The 27,606-nt window shown below is 41.5% G+C and overlaps 1 protein-coding gene across 1 annotated transcript in view; it reads right to left on the bottom strand.

Annotated features, from left to right (window-relative positions):
- The window catches only part of MAGI2 (membrane associated guanylate kinase, WW and PDZ domain containing 2), a 783,782-nt gene extending 757,358 nt beyond the window's left edge, over nt 1-26,424 (bottom strand). Inside the window, exon 1 of the mRNA XM_040971367.1 lies at nt 26,124-26,424. Within this exon, the coding sequence (XP_040827301.1) occupies nt 26,124-26,424 (301 nt within the window). The remainder of the gene's footprint in view (nt 1-26,123) is intronic.
- Nucleotides 26,425-27,606: the final 1,182 nt, after the last annotated feature.

Below are 27,606 nucleotides of genomic sequence, written 5' to 3'. Positions count from 1 at the left end.
AAATAGTCCATGTTTTCAGACACTCATTTTCTTACCAGAACTCAGGAAATAGTTGTTATTCTTACGCTTTTTCTGGTCACTGAATCAGGGATTTCCCTTCCCTCACCTAGATCCGTCATATTATCTTACCTAGGAATGATTAGTTTTCTGGCCTATTTCCTAAAGGTTACAGGTTCAGATCCAGAAGTGCAGTGCCAACGGCCTTGTCTTGGGTCAGGACTGGGTAGAGAGACTGCACTTGGAAACGGACAACCTACAAAACCATCAGAGAAGCTGAAGATGCATGATTTTGGACACACCTGCTGGGGCTCTCCCCATGTGTCCTTTGGCTAAATGGTAGATTATGATCTAATTTTAAAAATCCTTAATGCTTTAATGTGCCGTAATATTTGAACTTTCAATTTATGCTTGTTCTATGGTATAGTAAGTGATATATATGCATATATATAATTATATAAGATTATAAATTTTATAGATTTTAAAGATTTATACATAAAGATTTATATATAAAAAGATTAAAGATTATATGTAAAGATTTATATATTAAAGATTATATATAAGTCTTTAATCATGTATATTTAAATATATTATATAAAAATCTTTAACCTTTATATATATACATTAATAGATGTTTTTATCTTTAATTGCAAAGGAAGATATACAGAGAGAAGGAGAGGCAGAGAGGAAGATATTCCATCTGATGATTCACTCTCCAAGTGGCCACAACGACCAGAGCTGCAACGATCCAAAGCCAGGAGCCAGGAGCTCTTCCAAGGCTCCCATGTGGGTTCATGGACCCAAGGTTTTGGGCCACCCTCGACTGCTTTCCCAGGCCACAAGCATGGAACTGGATGGGAAGTAGAGCTGCCAGGATTATAACCAGCGCCCATATGGGATCTCAGGAGCATTCAAGGCAAGGACTTAAGCTGCTAGGCTACCAGGCTGGGCCCATAAAATATATTTTTAACACTTACATATCCAATCCAATTCTGCTAACACCGCCTTTCAGGCAAGAGCAAAGGATGGCCGAAACAAGGGAGAGACCAACAGTGCGCCCTTGCTCTCAGCTGTAATTTGCCAACGTACCCTAACTATGCCATATTCCCTGCCTGTGATGTGTTGACTTTCAATTAGGTTGGGAGAAAGACACGTGCCCCCGATCTTCTGATGTCGATTAAATGCCAGGCTAGCTTTAGGGATTAGGTTCCAAACAGTGACAAAGCACAAATAACGACCCGGATTTCTAAAATGCTGAGTTATGACTAAATACACGGATTATTATCCTCTTGGAGTTCTGGTTGAAACACGCTTAGTTTTCTTTTGTAAATGAGTCCTATGCAGAAACAATACAGCAAGCTTATTGCGGTAAGTTCACTGTTCAGAGGGTGCCTTCACACAGGGTTAGATAGTCCCTAAGACGACATTTTTCAAATAGAACAGGAAATACTTCTTCTGAGTATGACAACGCAAAGGTTTGATTTTAAGATATTTATTTCTACAAAAGCAGAGTCTGAGAGAGAGAGAGATGCTCCTGATGCTATAAATGGTTGATGTAATGGCCAGAGTTGAGTTCTCAGAGGCCAGGAGTCAGGAAACTCTTCCCAGTTTCCCTCATGCATATAGAGGCCCAAGCACCTGGCCCATCCTCCAAGCACACCAGCTGGGAGCCAGATCAGAAGTAGAGCAGCCAGAACCAGAACTGAACCAAAAAGGCAAAATTAAAGTCAGCAAAATTCAGGGAAGCTGTGTCTTAGCTTTATTTTAAATAAAATAATGTTTGTCATTTCAAATGCTGTGAACATGAGGATCAGTTATGCAAAACAATTTTTTTCAGAATTCTGAAAATGATTAACTTTAAAATGTCTTTTACGCTTGGAATAAGTAGATCATATTTAAAGTTTCATAATTCTGCACAATTAACTGTATAAACAGTCTTGAACATCCAAGGTTATGCTTTAATGAAATTACTGAGACGAAATTAGCTTTAAGGAGTTAATGGGTTATCCTAAAACCGTCATGTTTAGGGTAACCGCAAGATTACAGCGACAACATGAAAACTTGATAGAGTAATCTCGTCGAATCTTTCCATTTTTTATTGAGAAACTAAAACCCAGCATCCAAGACGTTAAACACAGGGAGAAGGCAGGAAATCACTTCCTATACAGCTCTTTTAAAAGCTATTAAACTTAAAAAAAAAATTAGACAATACTGGATTAATCCTCATGTCAATTTACAGAGGTAGCACCACTCTAGATCTTCTGAATACGAAGAAACTCACGCTACATTATTTGGATGGTACATAGCAGCTGAGTGGCTCAGGGGCAAAGCCAAGTTCAGAACCCCTTTCTCTAAGTTGGTGCGCTTATCCACATTCAGAATTTCACAGAAAAATGAACTACTGATATTCTTTCCACTATGTTCTTTCTTTAAACATATTTTCAGTATCTACTGAGTTACTGCTCCTTGTGTATGGCATAACATTCCAATGGGAATATTATGTACGGAATAAATTAGAATAAATGATTGAAATTTCAGTTCTACCACTTAGGCGTTCTAGAGTATTAACTGTGGCCAAATCATTCAGGCAATCTGTGCCTTGACTGTCTTCTCTATAAATTCTATCTAACAAAGGCCACCTACTTTATTTGGGTTTCTATCAAGGCAGAGTATGATTAAATTTATGGAACTGTGAATAATGACTAACACACACACTTGCATACACTTATAACACATTAGACAACTGGTTATTGCTTTGCTTGCTGTGCCTACTCAATGTGTGATTACAAATTAGGATATCCTTCAACAGTGTTTTTCTACTTTTTAAAAAGATGAGGAACAGCCCCAAAGTGTGCTCTCACGGCTTCTTACAAGTGTTGTTTCCTGGTGATTGCCTATTTGTCAGGTTTATCAACAGGATGCAAAAAGGAGAAATGTAGAACACATCTTAGTATTTAAAAAAGTGATAGATCAGCTGTCAGTTTTCTGAGCACATGAATATCTTCATGCACAACACGGAAGCTATAGACCAAAAATGTACACATGTCGATAGTATAAAAATATATTTTTAAAATTCAGGTAGAGTTATAGGAATACCGGTTTTAGCTGCAAAAATAACCAGAATCAAAATTTTATGAACCCTTTCCAGAAAGCACAGGTTTCAATTCTGCCCGAATTTCTGTTTCAAACAGACAATGTTGAAACTAGGCCACATCCTGCACTGTGCTTGCCAGAAATGAAAATTTCAAAATCTACATCCATATTTTACTTCCAAGCACACGCAGAAGCCTTCTGATATTCAAGCTGGCCATTTCAAGGGTGACTGCTAACACTACGGAGGAAAGTATCTTCAGAATATAAACTGAGTCAAACGGAAATCAAATGAGTCTAACACGAAATCTGTCAGCTCTCCCTATATTATGCAAAACCCGAGCAGCTGCAGTGACACAAACCAATATATGCCGTGATGTTCTACAAATGAAAACGCACTTTTCATTGTGGAAAACTGTAGCATTTCAACATCTGCTTCAATCTAGCCACAAGAAGACAGAGGAAGTTTCAAGGGCCAATAAGAAAACGGAAGAAGGGTCTCCTTGACTCTCCTAATTTTTTAGGGATGACAATGTTAAGGTTGACCTAAAGAAGCATCGGTAGCCACTTGCACACTCTAATTCTCTCAGTCTTGTGCAACGACTCAACAGCCAGAAAGGGACATCGGACCAGGACACAACATTTCTAAGTACCATTCTCAACACTGCTGCCCAGGAGAGGGAAACGGGTGCTCACAGCTCTGGGTTCATGGAGTTTTACAGTGTGGCCATAGAGTCCAAGGTGGCCAGCACACACATGAATCTTATCATACTGGACAGAGCCAAAGCAGGACGAGAACAGAAGCCCAATGACCAGGAATTACAGTCTAACTCCTGTAAACTATCACAAAATAGTACACCTGAATCTGCTCCTTTCAGGCATTGTAAAGCAAACAAAAAACAGGTATGTGTCTGTTCAATTCTATAATTTTACTTTGACTTCTATCCTAAAGTCATTTAAACTACTGTTTCCATTTGTACTTTTGCTCCAGAACATGCAAACATGAGGACTTAGCTGGAAGGAAGGAGGCCAGTGGAAACCTGCTCTCCCTTCTCCAAGAGTCCAAATTAGACTTTTTCTCTTATGTTTTAGGTGAATAAGAACACAGCGACAGACTGTTTAGAGAGCTGCGCAGACCAAATTCTACAGTTTGCAAATTAAAAGGAAAAAAAATAGCCATAAACATTAACGCTGAAGCGAGAGGCATCGTATTAGGAAACAAAAGTTCAAATGCAACCCTAACTTTGCTGTTGTAGAATTCATGTCACATTTTTTTATTCTTTTTTTTAAATATTTTTACTTTTTTATTATCTTTTTATGATACAGTTCCATAGGCCCTGGGATTTCCCTTATCCCCTCCCCAATTCCCTCCCCCTTCACTGAGTTCCCCTATATCATTACTATAGTACAGTGCCCCCATACACAGTCATATGTCCATCATTGCGGGCATGGACAATGACAGAGAGTCCAGCATCCTATTGTCAAGATACAGTAAACAGTTTCATTGGGAGCCCATCTTTGTCTGGAAGTAGAGATGCATACTGCATTGTATCCTCACATCTGGATATGTTAGTCTTGTCTATGGCCATACCACCCTGAACGCGCCCGATCTCGTCTGGATATGTTAGTCTCCATTTCACAGTTACTGTACATCCCCTTTAATGAAAAGCTGCAACACAAAATCAACAACAGGGAGAATAATAGAAATTTACAATGTCGTGAAGTTAAATAGCATGCTGCTAGATATGACAGTCTCCATTACACAGTTAATATACATCCCCTTGAATTTTTTATTCTGTGTGTCAAGATGTGGCGTTTATTCTTATTAAGCAGATTGCCATTTTACCTAGACCTTCAAGTCGACAGAAGTACTGAACTTAAATGTGTTCTGTGGGACCTGAATAAAGACTCAATATCAAGAGTAATTTTAGACACTAAACTTTTAAGTTCCGTTTTAATCATTAAATAAACTGGGTCAGAGAAAATATCTTTTCCTTCCTTGATGATCGACTGATCTAGTATTTCGGAGTCCAAAATACCCTTCAAGCCTCTAAGAGATACGTTACCCTCTGGGGGGCTCTACTCAGAAACAAGAATAACCTTGTAACCACAGTGGGAAAATGAAGCACTTTAGCAGTTTATGACAAGTTCAGAATAATGCAAGTCACCAAGTCATGTTAATTTAGGATAAGAAATTTCCCCCAAGCTCTGTGCTTATAACATGTGCATCATTCAAGGTCACTTGAATAAAAAAAAAAAAAAACCTGAAGTCCTAATAATTCATATTTCCTATGCACATCTATGAAACAGTATATTTTAAGGACATTTTCAGTATGGCAATAGAGTTTATTTGCAGTAGAAATCCATATCTAGCTATTGATGGGCTTACATGAAGTCAGGATACAAACAAAAGAACACAAGTTGTAACATATTAAAACATAACAGTACATTACTGTTAGGATGATACATGATCAAGAAAACACTTCAAAGGGACTCTAACTATTTTGAAAGTTTATAATGTGGGGAAAGTGTTAAGGTCAGAATGACTCCAACCAAAATATTCAATTAGAATAGAGGATAGGGCACAACGTGACAGCCTAGTGGTTAAAGTCCTCGCCTTGAACGTGTCAGGGTCCCATATGGGTACTGGCTGTCATCCCGGCAGCCCTGCTTCCCATTCAACTCCCTGCCTTGGCCTGGGAAAGCAGCTGAAGATGTCCCAAAGCTCTGGGACCCCACACTTCCCTGGGAGACCTGGAAGAGGCTCCTAGCTCCTGGCTTCACATTGGCTCAGCTCCAGCAGTTGCGGCCACTTGGGGAGTGAAACATCAGATGGAAGATCTTCCTCTCTGTACAACTGCCTTTCCAATAAAAATAAAATAATTCTTAAAAAGAAAAAAAAGAAAGAATAGAGGATAAAGTGTGCCTCTTTAAGCATATTTATCAACTGAGAACTGATGGAAGATCTTCCTGTCTTCCTCCTCTCTGTATACTGACTTTCCAACAGAAATAAATAAAATCTTTTAAAAAAATGTTAAAAATTCAAGTGAGGTAAAATGGTATTAGAGCTTCCTGACCGATGAGTTATTGTCCATTAGAGAAAGAATGGAAACATGGCTGCATTGCAAACTGCCCACCAGTTTAGAAGACAATTTATTCACAGATTGGGAAGCTGAACAGAGACTCAAAGAGTTTCTGTCCAGAAACAGGTATGTGATGTCTTGCAAATGAATTCCTCTGCCAAGACATTTCATCAAGTCTCTATCTTTCCCGCACCTGAATTTTCGGCTTTTGAGTCACATAATTACTTTGTAAATTTGCTGGACTCATTTATCTGTTGCCTTCATCGGATATATATTTTCCAGCTATCTGGTTAGCATTGGGAAGAAAAGAGAACTGAGTATTCCTTGCCCCTTTCCATGGAAGTGCTAGAAAACAAAGCCGAAAAGAAAGTTCAGGTCAGTAGCTAATACAGTTTGCTCCAAGCGCCTCTTAAAACGAAGGACTTTTGCAAGGAAGGATTTATGACACACGCAGAGGAAAACAGACACCAAATGATTATGTTGGGCTTTTAAAAATACCCTCCAAAATGACCTTCGACTGACCAGACGTTCCTCACTCAGGGCACAGTGATAACAATGATTTTCAGATAGTTTTAATAGCTGGTTTAGAAAAAAAAAAATAGACTAGCAACAAAAAGAAGGCCAACATACATTTTCTTTAAAAGACAAAGAATTTTCCTGGGTGTTTTGTAAAATGCAATAATAGTGGAAGACAAAATTACTTTAGGATCACTATGATAAGTTGACATTTGTGAAATCTCGACCCCATATTAATACTCATTTCTATGCAGAATGGATATCTGGCTAGTGAAGAAATAAAATCATTCGAGAGACTTTCTACAAGATCTGCCTGATTTGCAAACTCCCGAATCTCAGCTTCCTACCTGGAAGTAGCTAGGCCTCAATAAGAATTTTTCGATCTCACAGAATCCAGCAGAGGATCTGATATAAACGTAAGATTCCCTGTTGAGTAAAGGTGAGCAGGATCACTTAGGCCTGTTTGTTCTAACTTTTGTGCTGTTGAGAATGCGGGAAAACGACTTCACATTTCTTAACAGTTCCAAAGGAGAGTTTGATAATCACTGCAATGGACTAATTTATGAAGTTATAGTCAGTTGTAAGGATCATGTCTTCTCCAATCAAACACAATCTCTTTTTAGGAAAAGCAAATTCTGTTAAGAACTAAAAAATGTAACCATAAGTATGTCCTAACATAGAAATGTAAACATATCTAGGGCCCAGCACAGTAGCCTAGCGGCTAAAGTCCTCACTTTGCATGTGCCTGGATCCCATATGGATGCTGGTTCTAATCCCGGCAGCCTTGCTTCCCATCCAGCTCCCTGCTTGTGGCCTGAGAAAACAGTTGAGGATGGCATTGGGACCCTGTGCCCATGTGGGAGACCTGGAAGAGGCTCCTGGCTCCTGGTTTTGTATGGGCTTAGCTCATGCTGTTGTGACCACTTCGGGAGTGAATCTGTGGATGGAAGATCTTCCTCTCTCTATCTCTCTTCCTCTCTGTATACCTGATTTTCCAATAAAGATAAAACAAATCTTTTCTTTTTAAAAAAAAAAAACCAGAAATTTCAAATGCATCTAAAATTAAAACATTCCACTTGTAAGAACAATATATTCGGATTTATTTTTGAAGACATTTACAAGAAAATAATCACAACAGTGGGTTTCCCTTTCCGCATAGCATATGAAATGAAGACAAATGCGTGTATTTGATTTGATGCTTTTATAATAATGTTTTAAATTCATGTGTATCACCCCAAAGAGTATAGATAAAAATATACTTCTATAGCATGTAGCATTTGAAAACCGTCACAGCTCAGCTTTCTCCCCCCACCTAGCCTGTTCACCTTGGCATGGCTTCTGTGACATAGCTAATATCATGCCCTGGTTTAAGTTCTATAAATAGACACAATTTAGCCTGGAAACCTTGTTTTACTATACAATTCCATTTTATTACTACCAAATGTTTTTGCCTACTGTTAGAATGAGAGCAATAATACGATTTCAATGCTTAATCCTTATTTCCTCCACAGCACATATCCTAAGAAAATACAGCTATGTTTACAGTAGCTCTACATGATAGTCATTTTATGACGGACTCTGTTTTATATACTGCCTAATAAAATATACTTCGTGATGTGGTGCATATCAACCTGGATCTCTAAGACACAGTGAACAAAATGTTGCACAGAAATCATTCAAAACAGGACTACACTGTCCAGACTGGATCTCTTTCGAAGCTTCTCGATCACAGATAATAATTTCACGGTTAGAAATGACAGAAATAGAAGCGAAAAAACTTGAGCAGGCTGATCCTATGATGGAGGGGATAAAATGAATAATGAAAGGGAAATGAGTTCAACAAAAACAACAACAATACGTCACAGGGTCATACACACATTAGACCTATGAAGGAATTTACATAAATGTGTAAGTTAACACTTGGCCCACAGAAAGAGTTAGGAACAAGAAACTAACAAAACTGAAGTTTACAGCAGACATCACACAGTGTGTCACAATCAAAAGATTTTTGTCTTATGGTATTCAAAAAGGGAAAAATAATCTATGAAAGAGTCAGCAAAAACAGCAATGAAGAAATCAAAGAAAATGATTTGAGAAAAAAAAAATCACCAAACAAGGAAGACTACAAATGTAGAAGCAAGAACGGGACTGCCATGAAACCAGAAATTACTATTTTGAGATAGAAAACCATGTACTGCAGCACTACTTTCAAGAGCCAAAAAAAAAGGGGGAAACAACCTCAGGCCCATCGACTGATGAACTGATAGAGAAAATAGGGTAGACATGCAGGACAAAATTACAGTACCAGTCATCAATGGGGATAGAATTTGGCGATTTGCAACAATATGGATGGGGCTGGAGGCTGTTATGTTACCTGCAATGCATCAAGCACAAAAAGCCAAATATCCTATGATCTCATTCACACATGAACTACAGGGGGAAAAGGGTGATCGCATAAAACTTCATAATATAGAAGTGACACTCGGAAGCTGAGAATGGGAGAAGGTTGACCAGTAGATACTACGTTACAGGATGACAGGAAAATGTCAGGTGTCCCACTGTACAGTAGAGTGGCCATAGACCACGCACTACATATTTGTTCTCTACAAGGGAAAGAAAACACCATCAGGTAGGATTTTGTAAGTTTTCTCCCTTAAATACTGAACATTCAAGGATATCTTACATGTTCATTGCACCTGCCAAAATGTTTATATGAATCAAACATCACAAATGTGGGTTGGGCACATGCAAAACCAGTGAATCAACATTCGGGATGGCCACAGCCCATGACCCACGGACTGTCCTGGCAACCCCGTTTCCAGTTCAGATTTCTACTGCTGCACATCTTGGGGGTGCAGTAAGGGGTGCCTGGCACCTGAGTGAGAGATTCCGGCGGAATTCCAGTATCCTGTCTTACACTGAATCAACTCTGGCTGCTGTAGGCATTTGAGGAGAAAGTCAGTGAAGGGAAAGCTCTCTCCATAGGTCTCACTTGTCATTTAAATTAACAGGGGAAAAAAACATGACATACAATACATACATACATACATATATATATAATTTTATGTGTCTTTTGAATTTTCTTTAAAAGGTAAATGAAAAATAAAATCAATGACAATCTTCACATTTTTTTTTTTTAACTAAATGAGCTCTCACTCCTTCTTATGTGTTTTTGGAGAATTTCTCTCCTTTACAGGGAAAAGTGAGCCCTGAGCAAACTAGAATATCAGATTTTGACAAAGTTCACCATTGTAATAAATCTGCTCAACCACACTACTTCAAAAAAAATTTATAAGATTTGTTATTTATTTTTGTTGGAAAATTAGATATACAGAGAGGAGGAGAGACAGAGAGGAAGATCCTCTGTCTAATGATTGACTCCCAAGCAATCTCAATGGCTGGTACTGAGCAGATCCAAAGCCAGGAGCCAGGAGCTTCTTCTGGGTCTCCCACGCAGGTGCAGGGTCCCAAGGCTTTGGGCTGCCCTTAACTGCTTTCCCAGGCCACAAGCAGGGAGCTGGATGGGAAGCGGGGCTGCCGGGACACGGTCCAGCACCCACATGGGATCCCAAGCATGTGCAAGGCGAGGACTTTAGCCGCTAGGCTCCTGCTCCTGGCCCATTAGCCACACTACTTTAAAAGTCAAGAAATACATATTAATCATAAGGTGAAAGGTTATTATGACTAAATATAAGAATGAAGACGAAAGGGAAACAGAATTTAAGCTTTTCTTTTATTTCTTGAAACTGTCTAAGTTGAGATAGAATGCAGAATTTGTAAGCTCTAGTCTTCTCCAAACCCTAAAGTGGCTATTTTAATTTAAATGACAACAGAAATCTCTCTAGCACGCACAGGAATTAATCTCGGGCTTCCATCTAAGCATCCTTTGGTGATTCCTCTCTATAAGGAAACATTAAATCATCAACAAGACAGAAAGACTGCACGAACCACTTACCTCCCTAAAAACCGGTCAGGCTAACATGCTTTGTTACATAAAATTTTCCTAAACTTTTTAAATAGTTGCCTTACTGCTGGAAGAGCAAATGCAAGACAGGGCCAAGCAAAAGATCCAAATGAATCCTGGTAGCTTCTGGTAACATGGGAAATAACTTAGAGTTCCATGTTCAAACCAAACATCAACCCGCCTATACTTGAAAATGTATGGCAGGGAGTTACTGAGTGGCTCATATTGGTCCAACTGGATATATTATGGTCACATCAAAGCACAGCGGGATATTCCACCGGAACTAAATATAAGGCAGCTTTGATTTCTTGGTAGCAGACTGTCTAACCTAATTTTAGATAACCTGGTTCCTTCCGCGAGAAGCTTTGTCAAACCGTGCTCTGATCCTATTGTCCTCGAAAGCAGAACAAAATATACATCAGTGACCCTAAAACAGCTGCATTTCTAGATAATACAGAGGTGGACATTCGAACACAAACATGGGTCTGTGTTACTGTGGTTTGCGCAGTAATTAAGTTTAAACTGCTATTGATACCAAATGGATGTTACTTCAAAAACATAAACGGAATTGCGATTTGCCTACATTCAGAACTCTACAGAGCACCTTTTGGCACGCTTTACTTCACTGTTGGTGGGACTGTAGGCTAGTACAACCACTACGGAAGTCAACAGAGAGAGTGCTGGGACAACGAAAAGTTAATCTGCCCTACGACCCAGTAAGGATCAAATGTCCAGAAGATATGGGCAGGACACGGGCCAGAGCACCTGGAGGTCAGCTAAAGTAAGCAGAAATAATTTAGGAGGAACACATTTCCAAAACAAAGGCATGCAGAGGTAATAAACCATGGCAGAGTAGTGGAGAAGGTATAAATTAAAGAATATTAAAGTCGTATGAGAAATAAAAGTTGTGCATGAATTGGAGCCAACAACCTCGGTTGCCTGAAGGTTGATAAGTATAAAACAGAATCGTGGCATGGCTGGCATAATCACTTTTGTGGCACCACGAATATTTCAAATCACAGCTTTCGTTGTTGCTTGAGTCCTGACGAAGTGTTGCAGCACAGCCATGACTAAAACACTGAAGAATGGCTTTCTGATTCAGTCGTACCTTGGCCTGCAAGTGCATATGAGCAGAAAGTGTTGCCTGAGATCAAAGAAAATGCAATCGTAGGCCAAAGAAAACTTGGCAACAAATGTGCTGATCGGCTCACATAGATGGGTGTTGGGGAAAATAGCTGGGAAACAGACTGTTGAAAGCTATGAATGTTTGATGGAGGAGCTGGGATATGGTATTCTAGGGAATTGGGAGGCAAGGAAAACTTTCGAGTTGGGAAGTAATCTGATAGAAGTAGCATTTTTAGGAAGACCAATGGCATAGCAGGTGTACTATGCGTGAAAAGTCAATGCTAAGGATATCAACTAAAAAGTTATTGGAGTAAGTTAGAAGTAACTAAGGTAGCTAAGATGGGAAATTACAGTAATAAGAAGGCAGAATGTTGGGTTACCGTAACAGAAGCACAGCAGCTCATTAGAAAATTAGTCAACGAAAATTCTTAAAATGACTGTATATTTAGTGAGAGACGAAACTACACAAACACAAATAGACACATATCCACATACAATCACACTTCATGTATAATGGGGAAAAGGACTGCTTTTAAATCACGGCAAGCATATTAATCCCTCACCCATATTCTTGCCTGTGATATTGCTTCACACAAATGAAGCTTTATAAATCATAACACATGCATTTTTATACTTGTAACGGAAGTTTCATGACGTCAAGTAAAAATACTGTTTATGTTTTAAGCGTAACAAATCTTTATGCAATAATCCTGACTGTGTCAAGTCACAGGCCATTTCGGAAAATATAATCCAATAAACCTACCTACTTAAGTATTCTTTAAATTGTTCACACTCCCACCAGTGCAGCACACACACAGGGGCTTGTGTGAGGATGAGACTGCACTATAGTACAGTGAGCTATTTTTTCAAAGTGTACCATGGATTTGTGCTTCCCTGTGTGCACTGCTCACCAACACGTTGCTTTTCTGAAATGGGACACTGCACAGTGTAGACCGACTGGCTCTCAAGTCAAACCATTGACGAACGGCTTCGTTCAGATTTCTACCACACTCAGTTGATACAATATTTATGTTTTTAAGAAGTGTACTAAAAACTAAAGCAAAAAAAAAAAACCACTTCAGCATAAGTTATTAAAATTAGTTTATTTGTAATAGATTGATTCCAAAAACCTGTATGACATTTTTATTTATCCAGATAACTACTGCAATTCTATCATGCACTGATAACACTGTGAATCAAAGATAAATGTGTTTAATCTGGATTTTGAAATGACATACTTTATTTTTGTTGAGGGATTTGGGGTTCTAGTAATATGTCATTTTAAGCTAGATCTAGCAATATTGCATTAGATAATTTTTGCTATAGCTTTATTTTTAATGAATCACAAGTAACAGATATTTATGATTGGGCAAATTTGCCTTCCAGGTCTATAAAATTGTAAAATAGAGAGAATTACCACTTAACAGGTTAAATACAAATTAGTTAAAAAAATAAATTGGATAAATCAGTACTAGCATGACAATTATTTTGCTTTTAAACATTTCTGATTAACAATGACGAAAATTAAAAGCGTAAGGAATTGAGATCACCAAAGTCATATTATCTACTTGTATAAATGGCTCAACTCTGTGGCTATCTAGTTGTTCTATCTAACATGGTGGGCCTTCATCTCAGAAATACTGATATAAAATGGAAATTATAGTCAAAATTCTGCAGGGCATGTCCTTGAAAACACTGACAGGTTGACTGAGTTTTAACATTTACATTGTTTTAATGGTTCTACACTTCAGTACCACAAGATTAAGAAACACATTGTCACGTCTTGTCAGTAAGGCTAAGACATTTATGTGTTTTCAACATGCTGGTTTCTAAATTCTGGTTTCTATACTCAAGTACCCTCATATTCTTGCATTTCTTTTTACCTGAACTCAAGGAGCTTTCACTACAATTTAAACAAATTGGGGCTGTTTCATTGTTCTAAGGCTTGTCCCATTTATTTCCATTACAATACGCCAACCAGCTGTGCCCAAGCGCAACATCAAAAGAAGGCCACTGAAACAAAGAATGCAGACTGGAAGAAAGTCATAGTAAAGGAAATAACATTTGGCAATGCAAGTAACACTACTGGAATATTATTTGGTTGTGATACACTAATGAATATTACATGAACCTTTAGTCAATAGAGTGAAATTATTTAAACCCAGATTGGACGCTTCTAGCTCAACTCTTACTCAAATTGACTTTACCTAAATGATTTCTTCTATGGCTTTTGTCAGGGCAGGATTTTTTTGGTTTTATTGTGGAGGTCTTGATGTAAACCCAAATAATGAGCTATACTTGGGTATACATCACATGTAGCAGATAACATATTTGACCAAAAAGTTAATTTCATTTTCTTTAAAAATTCATACATTTGGGGGCCAGCAGAGCAGTGGCGTGGGTAATACCATCTCCTGTAGCAGTGGCATTGCACATGGATGGCCAGTTCAAGTCCTGGCTATTCCACTTATAATTCAGATCGCTGTTAATGGACTTGGGAAAGCGGTGGAAGATGGCTCAAGTATTTCAACCTCTGTAACTGTATGAAAAAGCTGGAAGAAGCTCTTGGCTCCTAATGTTGGATCAGCCCAGCTCTTGTCTAAGAGGCTATCTGTAGAGTGAGCCATTAGAATCAAAGATCTCTCTCCCCCTCTCTCTGTAACTCTGATTTCCAAATAAATAAATAAATCCTTAAAAAAAATAGACCGTAGTCAAGGGGGTGCTTGTTTTTTTAAAAAGTTGGGTATTTTACATAATTCTTCACTAAATCAAACAAGAGCTAGTAAACACACATGAAAAAATGATAAAAATGAGTATCATGTCATTCAGAATAAACATTATTCATAAACTAAGCCTATCCTATTCTACGCACCTCACAAAAGACACAAAATACAGCTCGGAGAGTTCCACAGCTTTGCACAATGTCAGACAGTGAGGGCTGAATCCACAGTTTGCATTTTTATTTCTGGTGGTGGGTGTTTTGTTTTTCACTGGCTTGATCTTATTTAGGGAGGTTTTCCCAATACGGATTTTGCTCTAGGGAACGAAGCCAGGTTCCCAGTGTGCAAAAATATTGCCTGACTCTGGAAGGCTCCATCAGAAACAAAGCTTGGAACTATCCCGTGGCAATAAACATAGAATGAAAAGGTAGATGGAGAAGCCTGCGCAATGCTGAAACAAAGAGGAATTCTTGGCACCCAAGATGATGTTCTCTCATGTCACAGCCAGCGTATAGTACATCACTGAAGCTTTCCAATTTGAATGACTATAATGCGTAACCTTCAATACAGGAAATAAAAATGGGGGAAAAAAAGAAGGAAACTGAATACAAGCAAACAGATTCACAGACTGGCTTACATCATTAACAAACTAAATCATTTGGTAATAACTGTGATGTCTGCAAACATTATAGCACCAAGGTACATTACGGAAACAACGTATGAACACAATATGAAGATAAAGCTCGGCTCCTTGTACTTTTTCGTAACTGACTTTAGTACTGCTTTGAAACTTTTATACATATGAATTTCAAAAAGCAAAACTACATTCGACCTTTGTGACCGGATCGCCATATTTCATCACAACACAGCGGACACAGTCACGAGGCAGGCATTCGTGTTTTACATAGAGGTACAGATGTCGGGGAAATGTCAACATTCTGTATTCACTTAATAATACAAACTTTAAAAATTAAAATTACACTTTAATAATATTTTCACAAAGCAATATACTACATACTCAGAAGAATACTGCTGTGTACTGAAAGTTGGGAATATGTCAAGCGTGATAGAATCTAGGAACGGTTTTCCTGGGGAAGTGAGTTTTTTAATAAATAATTCAAAAATGAGTTTTAAATATTTGTAATGATTTAGCTAGTGTGTAAGCATGGTATATGGTTTATATCATTTCTTCCCACATCCACTTGAAGGATATGTGATATCCAATGAAGAGAGACGAGAGAAAGAAGATACGTTTTTAGACATTCAATAAAACAATCCAGGAGTCTGGCCTGTCTTTAAATGTTCTATTATGAGGAATCCCAAATATCCTTATAATTTATGCTGTTGCTTTTAATTTTTAGTAAAATGAGACAAGGAATATGGTAATTAACACATATTTTTATACAGAGGCAGAGTAATCAGCAAAATCTAGAAAGAGTAAGGAGAGTAATCTATTTTTCTATTTGGTTCGGGTAATTTTCACCAGGTATATCCATATATAAACATTTTTTCTGAATTCTAATAAAACCATCATTCTAGGAGCTGACACATTGGCTCAACTAGTTAGTACTCCACCTCCAAGCACCAACATCCCATATGTCCTAGTGACTAAATCCTCATCTTGCATGTGCTGGGATTCCATTTGGGCACTGGTTCCTATCCCGGTTGCTCCACTGCCCATCCAGCTCCCTGCTTGTGGCCTGGGAAAGCAGCAGAGGACGGCCCAAGGCCTTGGGACCCTGCACCCACGTGGGAGACACAGAAGAGATTCCTGGTTCCTGGCTTCAGATTGGCTCAGCCATGGCCATTTCAACCACTTGGGAAGTGAACCAGCAGACAAAGATCTTTCTCTATCTCCTTATCTCCGTATATCTGTCTTTCCAATAAAAAACAAATAAAGACAAAATATATGACAGGCTGTGAGTAGTCCTCTAATGATTTTTTTAAGAGAAATCTGAGACCACATAGCTGGTAGTAGCAATGTGCAATAGAAACTAGCATTCTCATCTAAAACAGAAATAGCATGATAGATTCACATAGTCTAAAAATCAACGGGAGGGAAACTGAAGAAAGAATATGCAATATTTGAGTTGGTTTCAGGAAAACCACAGTAAAACTAAAGTAACAATATTATATTTATTTTGATTTATGCCTCTTAAAATTCAAGATATTTAAGCTTCCCCAAATAAGGCCATATGTGCCATGGAGGTTAATAATGCTAGACAGAAAAGTCCCATGGTCACTGTATAGAGCCTTTCACCAAAAGTATAGCGTCTTCTCTCTTTTTTTCAGCCTTGCATCAAGTTCAAACGTGCACACAGTGACTAGGTTATTAGGATCAAAGTCCCTATTTGGAGAAGAAGGAACAACGTTGGATATAGCCTGACTTTTAGATAATGACTTCACTTCCAGCAAGCCATAGAGCTAGAGGAGGACTGTTCCTGGTCCTCCCATGCAGAAAGAGCACAAACATACCAAAGCTGACATGCACGTCAGCTTAGCTGCACTGAGCCTATAGAGAGTACGAGAACTGTACAAGAACAATAGATTGTTCAAGAAAAAGGTATAGTGGAAGAAACTGCATGGGTTTCAAATTTTACAGCAAAAAGTAAATGGCCATTTTTAATTCCATTTTCATGACTAATTCAAAGTCTACTTATAAATAAACATACATTTGGCTACAAAAGTAACATTTTCTGAATGATTTTCTGTTCTCGGTAATACGAACAGAAATCAATCTGATAACTTTTTTTGTTTCTGGGATATCTACTTGGGAGTATATTGATAAGGCACAGAGGTCACCACAAAGAAGAGGGATCAGGAGAGAGTGGATAAAAGGGAGAGTGGGAGGGTAACCATCATCGCGAAGAGCAAAGTTTACGACAACCATTTGCCTCTCTTTATACTAGGAAGCATTGTGAGAATCACTGAGCAAAAACCAAGGCTGTACCAGGAAGAGCCATTGTTTGAAGCTGAATGAAAGCATTGTATCATGTCACAGAGAGAATCTTTTCAAAGAAACACAACCATGGTTCCATGTGCTGTGCTCAACAGAATCCAACTTGGGTGTTCTTCAAACACGTCGTGTCTCTTTGTCTTCTTCCGCCCAAACTGAGAGTGGACTCACGCACTCTTAAGATGCAATGGTTGAGTTTGGGAAAAGGAGCCGGTGGGATTGGTGCCAACAGCTTTGCTACAATCTCTCCACTTCAGTATGGTAATTAATAGACAAAAATCAGCACTCAGACAATTTGGTTAATTGAACACTTTCCAAAGCCAAATGTATGGACCGTTAGATTGAAAACTCATGTGCTGAAATAAATCAAGCTCTCCTTCCTAAATCCTCTTTTACTGCTTTTTATTCTTCTATTCATTCTCTGTCTTGTCATCTTCATTGCACAACTGCTAAAACTGGCATAAAAATGTATAAAAGAAAATTACAATGTATATCCTTAGGCCAATGCACGTCCATCTACTTCCTGGATAGAAAATTTAAAAATTAGCATTGTTCTCCTTTTCTTACTGCATCTAAATATCTTCTGTCCCGAGGAATTAAATGGAATATGTGGGTTATCTAGCTGCTTAGGCATACTGTATTATAGAAATGCCTACATAGATAAGTAGAGTTGACTAAGAAAATTGGTCATTTACATGTTATCTCTGTAATTTCTGGCAAGCTAACCAGGAATGCCTAAGTATCTGGCACATGAGCTTTGAAGCCAGTTCCCTTCGGAGCTTACCATTCGACAGAGACTACTTCTGAATCACAGATCCAAACATCTGGCAAAATGCCAGTGTAAGCGAATACTACCTCAAGGTATAAATGCAAGACATTTGTTCTCTTTTAGCTCGATCAGAGCTGCCTTCCCACTGTCTCCTGGAGCCAGATGATATAAGTGCATTCTTGAATAACTTCTGAAAATTAGGTCACTTCAACCTGCATACCAGAATAGTTCTGCAGTTAACTTTAGTACTTCCAAAGAATTCTTTACTTTCACCAACTTCACTATCTTCCAGAAAAAAAAAAGAAAAGAGTCTTATTACCCAAATATTTAAAAACATCATTATGGTCTGGGTCAGATATAAGTGCATTACATAGATTCCATTCTCTGAACAGTCAGTGTAAGGATAAAACAGATAACCGGATCAACCAATAAATATTTATTATCTACTTAAGAGGACAGCAAGGGAAGAGGTTAGGAACATATATGAGGTTGAATGCCCCAGAAGAGGATTTTATGAAACAGGAAGCTGCTATGTATGTATGTAAGCCATGTTTCATTGTGGCTTGGTATAAGGTACTAATAAAACTCAGCAAAGAACAGCATGGAAGTTTCACCTCTAATGACCAATCAAGGAGTGATAAAAGAAGGTAGTTGCTTTAAAGCTAAGCAAAAGAAAATTAGAAAGAAAAACCAATAGACAATATTTCTGCTTAAGGGCAGGAGAAAAGGTAGGATAAAATGTAACCTTTCTAGCATGGCTGTGATTCAATGCACGCATACATAAATCTTATCAAATATATGCAAACAAAGATAAGCTGGGTCGTACTGTGAGACCATCTAAATGTCAGGCCTTTAGCAGTTATTCAACGGGGAAAACAGCAATCATGCTGCATGCCGTTGCAGGAAGAATACTTTGATAATCATTTGTGAGATGGGTCAAGCAAGGAAACCATTATAGGGGAAAGCCAACTTGTAGCTATCCCATCAAATTGTTTCAGTATCTGATACAAGATAAGCTTTCTTTTGTAAAAGCACCGAACAAACAAAACCGTAAAAGAAATATAACCTATGCGTATGGGTTTCTTGACTCACTCAATCGCTGGTTTTACAAGCTGCACATACTCAGCTGTCTGACATTCCCCAGCATACATGATAAGCAAAGCTATGCAGAAGTCTCCATGATGACATGAGTACCTAACTAAAACTATAGTTTACATTCTAAGTAATGACACATATGTACTGATACCAGCTGCCATTTCCTACGTCACACATGCAAAATACTCAGCTCATCAAATCCAAGCCCATCTTCCCATCCGCTCCTCTGAAACACAGAACAACGAATGGCCTAACCTGTTGGAGCCAACAGAAAGCCAACCTACATCATGTTGTGAAGCCATGCCTGCATATACTTGAATGTCTGTAATGCCAAAGAAAATGTTAATATCAGATTGCTAACTCTGTATAACAATACATGGTTTCTGCAATTAAATAAAGACTGATAAGCCTGAACATTTGATGGAGGGAATAGTATGTTTTTCCCCCCATTTCTGTCTCTGCATTTGCTTTTGCCAAACTTTGTTCAGGCTGGAAAGAATCGTAATAACTGGTACCAGCAGAAGGCAAGAGCGGGTGCTACTAGGCAAGAATAAATCAGTCTGTAACTTAAGTGCTGCTAAATATAATAAGTGATGCACATTTTAAAATGTAACACCTGGGGTATTATGGGTCTTTGGAGCTAGAGCCTCAGGTTTGCATGTCACCAGTAGACACACTTTAGAAACGCAATATTTATAATGTATCTGCATGCCACTGAGTGTAAACAAATCCCAATTTTATGTCAACCATAGCAGAAAAAGTAACAGTTTCCTAGGGGAAAGAAAGGAAATAAACAAAAAACGTTTGATTTATGTGAACAACACTCATATATATATGTAGCGATAATGTAATAAGGTTTTTTACACTCTCAAAATAGCATTTGTTTTAAAAATTCAGAAGGCACGGAAATACTGTTAAGGGGAATTTCAAATTGTTTTGTGATTTGTAGTATCTGATTCTTGCCTTTTAACACAGTGCTACTGCACTCTTTTTATGCCTGAAGTTAGTAAATACTCCGAAATATTGAGATAGAGGGATACAAAATATAATCCTTTTAATGCTTACGATTTCAGCGCTAATTAGTAATTGATCTTTAAGCATCTGAATAATGCCGATTTGGAAAATAACAGAAGGAAGGAAGGAATGCCAATGTTATCAGTCATTGTGAGGTTTCAGAAAGTGAATCTGAACCAAAAAAAGCAAGTTGTTTGAGTCCTGTCGCCGGCTACTCTGCAGGGTGAAGCACCTGACTAGGGCATGCATTTCTTCTTCCTCTTTGCTCTGTCCTAACTCCATTTCATAATTCAGCAAAGTGAAGAGTGTGGACTTTTGAGCCAGGTGGCCGTTGAGTGATGCTGGGCAATCTGTGTGAACCCAGGCAAGGTTAGGAAACGGTGCTTGGGTTTCTTCTGGTTTGACTGGGATGCTGAAAAAGGCTTTCCCCGTAGAGTCAATGTTAGCCTTCAATGAATGTAATCAAATGTGAAGTGGGAGTTTTCCTGTAATCCTGGAATGGAGCTAAGCCTTCAAAACCGAGGATAACGCAAAATGAGCACGTTAATAATCATATCCACGATAAAAAAACAGCCCAAGGATTATCACCCTCGGTATCCCAAATTAGAATGCTAAATACGTAAAGCATTCTATAAAAAAGGATGTCCTGCAGGGAGTCTCAATAGAAAACCAAGTGTCACTTTTCCCGCTCTGTCACTGTGGAGTGGCACGTCAAACACAAGGAAGCAATCGCTCCCAAGCACATAATCTGCTTGTCTAATTTTTTTTAGTAAGTTTTGCTTACTGTTTGTTTGAAAGACAGAGACAGTAAGAAACAGATTTTCTATAAAACTGGTTCCTTCCGCAAATGCCTGCAACAGCTGGCATTGAACCAGGCTCAACATGAAAAGATGAACCCTCAATCTAGGTGCCCATGTGGGCGGCGCTCTGCTGTGGGATACGGGTATCCCACGTGACATCTTAACCACTGAGCCTACTTGTCCAGTTCTTGAAGCAAGATGAGTTGTCCGAAACTGATCCCCATAAGTGAAGTATTAAAGAGTAATCAGAAGAATTGGAAAGGTTTTCCCATGACCCTGAAGGATATTCCTACAGCTAAAGAGATGATGGGTCCTTGGAAGAATGCATGGGATATTCATGCAGGAAGGCAAGGGGCTCAATCTTTAACGCAATGATGCCTTAATCGTTTTAACGATGCATTAACTGTCTTTTCATCACCAATGCCTAGCTCAGGGAATGCCAAAGTGTAACTTAACAGTAATTTTTGGCCCTGGAAAAATGAAGTTGGAACATTGATTATGGAGTGCACACGGTGTGTATGTGTGTGTGTGTGTTTAAAAACGTCACATTGGTTCTGGCATGCATTGTTGGTATATTTTTATAGCTGATTTGCTTTCTTGGATTATGTCATTTCTTGGATAATGCCAAAATAAATTTATGTTCCTGCATATTTTACTTCAGAACTCATCCAAAAACCTTTTCTCGTTCCTATACCAAAAAAAAAAAAAAAAAAATTTGGTGGCGTTTAAAACAGAAACCCTACCAGAGAAAAATGAAATGACGCAACAGAGAAGTACCTAGAAATCTAGAACTTGTGTGAGATGACAGCACGTCTTGATTTGACTTTTCCCAATGTACCTCCCTTTTTCCATGATACTCATTTCTGTTCTCTAAAACAATACAACAGGAATGAAACATCGGTTTTCATCACACTCTGCAGATACAGAAATCAGAATAACTTTTGCTGTAAGTAGCCCAGAACAGAACCAGAACACCAAAATGTCCAGTGCCTTATCATCTCAATCACAAGTCAAGACAGAAGACTGCATTTGGATTTCCGGTTTCAGCCACTGACCAAGGAGTAGACCTCTGTAATTCTAGTCTACCTTGCTCCAGCGTTTGGTTAGTTCTCGTCACGATCACGAGATACATGCAGGTACTTCCTGCCTTACCTCCATGGGCAGCAACTGGCACAGACAGAAAGGTGAAACATTCTTTTTTGGATCTTTTCAAATAGTTCCCCCCGCCAAGGATTTCACTTTCCATTACTACAAGTCAGTTAAAGTTGCTTCGCAAACTATTCATTGTTAGTGGAGCGGAATTACCTCATTCGGTTTAGACTGGTCCAGGTTCATCCCTGTAGGCTGGGACTAACCTGGTATGGAGCACCTGTCAGATTATCAACATGCGGCGCTTGGGCAAAATTGGCACTCTGACAGAGAGGAAGTGAGTAGGAGGCAAAGGCATGGATTGTAGTTATTCTTTAATAACTGTGGCTTGCCACGTGCTGCCTGAGTTGCTATTCAACTACAGCTGAGCATCTCCTTAGTCAGAAGGGTGAGCCTGCCCAGGGAGAAAGCAAAACACGATACCCTTCACACCTCACACTGAAATGTTGCCAAGTAATTTTAAGGGGAAGTCTCGGAATGAAAACACAAGGAGGCATTTTCCTAAAATCAGCGCGTAACTTTCATGTATTGTTTGGGTTATCAAACACATAACAAATTCTGTGTGGTGTCAGGATTCTTGCTAAATGTGTGCATAATATTACACCACAGTGAATTAATACAACAAAAGGAAAGCGATTTTAAATATAAAGCGCTAACATAATTCAAGGTGTTCCATTCTTCATTTCGTAGCAAAACCTCTTAGGACCCTTGCTGACTTTACAGCTTTTCCAGACACAACACAATGATACGCAGCATCCACTAAATTTCCACATTATTTAGGAAACTTCCTTCAGCTGTGTCAGAAGCACTGCTAAAGCCAAAAAAAAAAAAAAGGCTAAAATATTGGAACATAACTTTATCAGAAAAGTTGATTATTATAAAAGAAAAGCTATATCATTTGTTTAAAATAATTTGCTATGACAATACAATATCGCTTTCATATATGTGAGTTAAAAACAGCATAAATCTAAAAGAAACACCCTGTTTCATTCAACAGCTCTCAAACCTTCTTTCAGAAGCATTCAAGTTTGGAAAACCCACAACACGTTTATTTTGTATGGTGCGTCTTGTAAATCCTAGCAGCTCATCTCCTTTTAAAGGTGTGATAATGTGTCATTACGAAGACCTTTCTGCAAAACGACTCAAGCAAACAAAACCTAAATAATGAAATTTGCCTTAGTTTAACTAATTAAGCTCCTGCTTCAGTATAATATCCAAAGGCTGAATGAATATTCAAAAATCAATCTCATTATATTTTAAAATACAACTGCTAAGCAAGCCATATTTCAATTTTGTAACAATGCTGGCTTTTCGACTTTCCACAAATGTTGCCACTGAACGAAGCATTTCTAAATGACTTCCCAGCAAGTAAAATGGGTACATTGAGGCACAAGATTTCAGGTACTTTCTTAAAGTGTCGTTTTGTTTACAATGATTAGTAAAATAAAACTATTATTCGACAAAGAGTGATTTCAACAAAGGAATGGCTTAGAGGAATCATGCATACACGGCACCTATGTAAAGAAAATACACAGGGCCCAGCGTGGTAGCCTAGCAGCTAAAGTCCTCGCCTTGCACATGATCCCATAAGGGTACAGGGTTCTAATTCCAGCCACCCCACTTCCGATCCAGCTCCCTGCTTGTGGCCTGGGAAGGCAGTAGAGGACGGCCCAAAGCCTTGGGACCCTGCACCCCACGTGGAAGGCCTGAAAGAGGCTCCTGCCTGCTGGCTTTGGATCAGCTCAGCTGCGGCCACTGCAGTCACTTGGGGAGTGAAACAGTGGCCTGAAGATCTTCCTCTCTGTCTCTCCTTCTCTCTGTATATCTGCCTTTCCAATGAAAATAAAATAAATCTTTTAAAAAAGAATGTATAGAGAGAGGATCGTATATTCCACTCCAGAGGGAAAAAGCAGCCACAAGCGGTGGGTGGCGAGGGTCAACAGTGATTCAACAAGTCACTAATGGAGCTTGCGGTACCTGGAACTGTGAGAATGCACAGTTGCACCTACACATTTCGCTCTCTGTGTATGCATTTCCCGAGATCTAAAAGAAACTGCATTCCGAATAAAGTACAGAACTCCAACCTCAGCTGGGATCACAACAGGACTCGGGTGCCACCTAGTCCATGTCCCCCTAAATGGCCATGTTGGCCTCTAAAACTGAGGAACCACAATGATGGGGGGGGGGCTCAACCGGCGCTGCAACTAAGATTTCTGGAATGCTCTATTAGAAAACTCATTTAAAAAAAAATAAAAGTAAAGATGAAGGTAGTCCATGTTTAAAAGTTTGCCTATGCTTGTCTTGGTTTTGCCCTCTGAAACAGCCCAGGTTAACCAGACTTTTTTTTTTTTTTAATTTGGTATCTTTTCCACATTGAATTATAACGTTCGTGACCTCCTGTTTCCTGACCTTCACAGACGATATGCACAACACCCAATGATTATCATTTTTGTACATTCTTTAGTGCCATACAGTACGCAGCTGTTTTACAAATGAGTGCTTGCAACAGCGTCTCTCAAGTACTCAACAACCCCCAACGACACTGTCTTGTATGGTAATTTATACTTCAAAAACTTCGCATCAAGCTTCTCTTTTTCTCCTGTTTGTCTAGTGTTTCGGAGAAAACTTATAACCAGAAGCACCTCCCTTGCGAGCATTTCTTGGTAGCTAGCTGATCATGCAATGGGCTTTACTGGTCGTGGAGGGAGCAGGCACAAGCAGGCTCAAATTCCACCTTAGACAATGTCAGGTTGACAAACACCCTTCAATTGACACGAGAGCGTGGTGCGCGCGCGCCCACACACCCACCCCCACGCACATATATCCATGCCACACGCGAAAGGCTCCTGGGGCTAGCAAAAGGTGTCCACTCCGCGGTGAGGAAAACAGATAGGCTTTATGTTAGCTAAAGTTGCCCTCTAGCCAAACTTCCATCCCAGGACCAGAATTTTCCTTCCGAGCCCGCACACAACACAACCTTGTGCGGAAGCCCACTCGCGAGTGAGCCAGGAGCTGAGAGCGCCTAAGCTGCAGTCAGCCGGCAACTGTATCCCGTGGCTCCCCCAAATCCCGAGCCAGGGGGCCACCCGTGGCGGAGGACTCCCGAGCCCACGAGGGCAGTGTCCAGCAGGGTCACCCAGGGGAAGCAGCCCCGAGTGGCGCCCGCTCTTCCGGAGCCTGCTCCCCGGCCGAGCGGCTGGGTTAGTCAGTGCGCACGTGACGCGCGATGCCCACATGACACCACCGGGGCGGGGGAGGGGGTCCAGAGGGGGGGGGAGGCAGGGAAAAAGTTACAGAAGATCCGTCAAAGCGCCCCAAGCCTGGCGTCCCTTCCCTTCCTCGCCTGTCAGTGGCGCGGGAATCCCCCGGGGTACGGTGGGGAGGAGGGGAAACCCTGGGCATCTGCATCACCCAGAGCCCCTCACCGTCCGGCTGGGGATGCCCCTGCGCCCTCCCGATCCCCTTCCTCCTCCTCTTCCCCCCACCCTTCCTTTTCTTCCTGCCCAAAATCTCTCCATCCACTGCTGGCGCTGCCACTGACGCACATTCATTTGGCCGCGAGGAGCTCGGCGGAGGTCAGACCAGGCCAGACACCTTCCACAGCGGAGGGTCTCAGTTACCCAAAGTTGCACTTGCACACCGCACACCGCCCTCCGCCTCTTGGCAATCCCCCACTGAACCCCACTCCTTGGGGAGGGTCTGGCTCCGGGAGACCCCGACAGGACCCCTCCCCCTGCGGCGCGCCACACAGCCCCTCACCTTGACCGGCGCGCCCACCCTGCCCTGCGCCCTGCGCCCCCCGGCGTCCCGCCAGCGGCGCGGCACCAGCCGGCCACGGCGCTCACCTTGCTTGACACACTTGAGCCGAAGCGGGTCCTTGCAATGCTTGATGACGGCCAGCACGTCCCTGATGGTGAGTCCCGCCACGGGGGTCTCGTTCACCTCCAGCAGCAGCTCCTCCGACACCAGCTTGCTGCCGCTCTCATAGGCCACCTTGCCCGGCTTCACCTCGCCCAGGTAGGGGAACTGTCCGTTCTCGGCGCCCCCCTTCAGTTCGAAGCCCAGCTGGCCCTCCGGGTTCCTGCCAATGACACTCTCATGGACTTTGCTAGTCCAGTGGCTTTTCTTTTTCAAGCTTTTGGACATGGCAGTGGACTGAGGTGGCCTCAGTTCCCGGGGCCGGGGGTGGCGGTGGAGGGCAATCCTGTGAGGCTGAGGAGAGAGGGGCGCTTCAATGAGGATGGAGACACCGAGTGGAGAGGAGGACGAGGAGGAGGAGGAGGAGGAAGGCGAGGGGGTGAGGAGAGCAGACTTTCGCCTTTCCTCTGCGCGCTCTGTTCGGCGCTTTCCCCCCACTCTCTCTCTCTCTCCGCGGGATGGAGCGTGGACGAGGCAGGGAGAGGATGAACGAGGGGTTGGGGGGGTGGACGACACGGCTGGACAGAGAGGTAGGAGAGCGTGGCTGAGGTGGTGCTGTCCCTGGAATGACACTCGAGGCTGTGGCCCCCGCAGCGGAGGAAGCTTGTGGCGGCGTTTGGCGGCGTTTGGCGACGGTGGCGAGCCGGGCGAGCCGGGCGCGTGGGGGTGGGGCAGGAGGGTCGGGGCGCCGGGGGCCACTCCTGCGTGGTGGCGCGGGGCGCGCGCGCCGCCGGGCTGTGTTGTTTTAGCGGATATCCATGGCAGCCGCAGCGGCGGCGGGGCGGCCCGCGCGTGCGCGCATGTGTGCGTGTGCGTGTGTGTGTGTGTGTGTGTGTGTGTGTGTGTGCGTGCGGGTGTGTGGACGAGTTGTACCGTACCAGGCTGGCGGATGGCGATGGGGAGGGGGCGGCGACGGACGCGGGAGGAGACGCACTTTCTCCGCCCTCCGTCCTTCCCTCTTTCCCTCCCTCCCTCCCGCAGCTTGACCCGGTAGTGAAGGCGGAGAGAGGCGAGAGACCGGGAGAGGCGGGAACCGAGAGGCCGGCTCGGCCCGGCTCGGCAGCCCCGGGAGGAGGCCGAGCGCAAAAGCCGAGCGGCGGGAGATGGAGATGGCGTCCGGCTGGCTGAGAGGTCGGCCTCTCACCCTGGGGTCGCTGCGGAGAAGAGAGCGGGGGTCGCCCCGCGCGGCGGGCGCGGAGGACACGTCCCGGAGTGGCGCGCACCGAGAGCCTCCCCCGGCCCGAGAGGGAGTGCGGGGACTCGGCGGTGTGTGCCGTGGTCGGGGCGCGCGCGCGGAGGGCCTGGGTCACGGAGTCGTCAGCGCGGAGTTGTTGTTTGGGGCGCTCGAACGCGAGCAGGGCAAACTCTTTGCGGGCCGGAGGTGAAGTGGTGCGGGTAGCCCGCGCGGTA

The sequence above is a fragment of the Ochotona curzoniae genome, unplaced genomic scaffold (genome assembly GCF_017591425.1).
Source record: "Ochotona curzoniae isolate NIBS_2020 unplaced genomic scaffold, NIBS_Ocur_1.0 contig_21, whole genome shotgun sequence".
Classification (NCBI taxonomy): domain Eukaryota; kingdom Metazoa; phylum Chordata; class Mammalia; order Lagomorpha; family Ochotonidae; genus Ochotona; species Ochotona curzoniae.
The sequence above is the reverse complement of the archived record's forward strand: the minus strand, read 5'-3'. Positions and strand labels throughout refer to the sequence as shown.